A 2685-nucleotide genomic window follows, 5' to 3' on the forward strand; every position below is an offset into this window, starting at 1 on the left:
TCCTGCTACAGTCCCGACCCTTGACTTGCTATGGTCCCGACCCTGGACCTGCTATAGTCCCGACCCTGGACCTGCTCTGTTCCCGACCCTGGACCTGCTACAGTCCCGACCCTGGACCTTCTACAGTCCCGACCCTGGACCTGCTACAGTCCCGACCCTGGACCTGCTATGTTCCCGACCCTGGACCTGCTCTGGTCCCGACCCTTTGTGTCAGGGTCTCTGTGTGATATCTTACATGAGGCGGGGCCTCCTGTTGACCCGCCGGCCGTAGCTTTCCCCTCCGCGTCCACACAGAAGCAGCGAGAGCCGGCACACTGCAGCGGCAGGAAGTCCCCGTCCAGAGAGCATGCTGGGACGTGGACCTCGGCGCCGGCCGCCAGGCGTCCTCTGACCTCCAGCGCCGCGGCTCGTGCTCTCTGGCAGCGAGTGGGACACCGGGGCCGGGGGCCGGCGGTCCGCGACCCCCCTACCTCCTGAGCCCGGGCGTCCACGCACCAGCACCCCCCACCGCCACACTGGACCTCCTGGAAACCACCGCCGGGGGTGCAGCTCGGGACAAAGATGGCCGCCGCCGCGTCCTCGGCTTTGTCTTCAGAGCAGGCTCGGAGCAGAGGACTCAGGACCTGGAAGACAGGGGAGAAGTAATCAGATTACTGCAGTACAAGTACTAATACCACACTGTAGAAATACTCTGTTACAATGTTTTTAACATTTTAGATCTCTAACATTTTAGTTTTTTCAACATTTTAGTTTTTTTTTTACATTTTTTTTTTTTAACATATTTTTTTTTTTTTAGATTTTTTTCTTTCAACATTTTAGATTTTTAACATTTTGGGATTTTTTTTACATATTTGTCTTTCAACATTTTTTTCTTTCAACATTTTTTTCTTTCAACATTTTTTTCTTTCAACATTTTTGATTTTTAACATCTTTGTTTTTTTTAAATATTTGTTTTTTAACATTTTTTTTTGACATCTGTATTTTCAACATTTAGTTTTTTTAACTATTTTTTTTCAACATTTTTTTATTTTTTTTACATTTTGTTTTTTACATATTTTTTTTTTAAACTTTTTTTTCTTTCAACATTTTTGATTTTTAAAATTTTTGGATTTTTTTTACATTTTTGTCTTTCAACATTTTTTTCTTTCAACATTTTGGATTTTTAACATCATTGTTTTTTTAAATTTTTGTTTTTTAACATTTTGTTTTTTGACATCTGTATTTTCAACATTTTGTTTTTTTAACGAAGGGGGGGCTGTGGCTCAGTGGTAGAGCGGTTGTCTGCCAATCGGAAGGTTGGTGGTTCGATCCCCGCCCCTGCAGTCATTGTCCAAGTGTCCTTGGGCAAGACACTGAACCCCGAGTTGCCCCCGGTGCTGCGCATCGGAGTGTGCATGTGTGTGAGTGATTATCTGATGAGCAGGTGTGTAGATGTGTGTGAGTGTGTATCTGATGAGCAGGTGTGTAGATGTGTGTGAGTGTGTATCTGATGAGCAGGTGTGTAGATGTGTATGAATGTGTGTGAATGGTGAATGTTTCCTGTAGATGTAAAAGCGCTTTGAGCAGTCGTTAAGACTGGAAAAGCGCTATATAAATACAGCACATTTACATTTAACATTTTTGTTTTTTCAACATTTTTGTTTGTATCATTTTTGTTTTTTTTAACATTTTGTATTTTTTTAACATTTTTGTATTTGTCAAAAAAAATGTATTTCAATATTTTTAATTTTTAACATCTTTGTTTTGTTTGTTTTTAAAATTTAAAATTTTTATTTTTTAACATTTTGTTTTTTTTAACACTTTTTTCTTACAACATTTTTTTATTTGCAACATTTTTTATTTTAAACATCTTTGTTTTTTTTTAACATTTTGTTTTTCAACATTGTTATTTTTTAACATATTTTTTTTTCAACATTTTTTTCAACATTTATGCTTTTTTAACATTTGAGTTTTTTTCAACATTTTAGTTTTTTTCTGTTATTTTTGTCACTTCTTTAAATTTTTTTGACACTGTTTCCAAAGTTTTTATCGATATTTCTGCACATTTTTTTGTTTGTTTTTTCTGTCTCTCACCTGTTCCAGGGAGGAAGCTTGTGATTGGCTGCTCAGTGTGTTGCGGAGGGCAGAGAGGAAGGCGGGATCCTCCAGTGCGGCGCTGACGGACCGGACTAGGTCCTGGTTCTTTTGGAGGAGGACCGTCTGAGTGGAGATCCGGTCCAGGCCGAGGTCTCCTCGCCCCCCCACCGCCCCGCTGAAGTTAAAGGACGCGGCGCTCTTCAGGAACTTCCCCCCGAACAGATCCTCCTGAAGACGCCGGGGCGAGGACCGGGCCAGAGCCGGCAGGGCCCCCCCCACCGAGGGGAAGAGACCGCCGAGGACCGGGACCAAGCGAGACAGGAAGGACAATGGGTCCACTTCCACCGGCAGGAGAGCCCTGAGAGGACGGAGGAGGGGGAGACACGAGGACGGGGATCTACCCGAGGACGGACCAACAGGACCGGAGAAGAGCCGGGACAGAGCCAGACGGCGCTGGGACGGACAGTCAGCGAAACCTGGACCTGGAGGACGAAGACCACCAGGGAAGAGAAAAATATCATCCTCATTTCTTTATTTTTTTCATTTTAATTTTACTAATTCATGTGCTATTATTGTATAATATATATATATATATATATATATATATAT

General features: G+C 42.7%; 1 protein-coding gene across 1 annotated transcript; it reads right to left on the minus strand.

The window, feature by feature from the left end:
* Positions 1–143: 143 nt before the first annotated feature.
* LOC117941536 (thyroglobulin-like) lies at positions 144–2558 on the minus strand (the record flags this gene model as incomplete). The annotated part of the gene is made up of 2 exons (XM_034866542.1): positions 144–623; positions 2074–2558. Coding segments are annotated over 2 exons (965 nt in total), but the record flags the coding sequence as incomplete, so codon positions are not given.
* Between the last annotated feature and the right edge of the window lie 127 nt (positions 2559–2685).

The sequence above is a fragment of the Etheostoma cragini genome, unplaced genomic scaffold, assembly GCF_013103735.1.
Source record: "Etheostoma cragini isolate CJK2018 unplaced genomic scaffold, CSU_Ecrag_1.0 ScbMSFa_909, whole genome shotgun sequence".
Classification (NCBI taxonomy): domain Eukaryota; kingdom Metazoa; phylum Chordata; class Actinopteri; order Perciformes; family Percidae; genus Etheostoma; species Etheostoma cragini.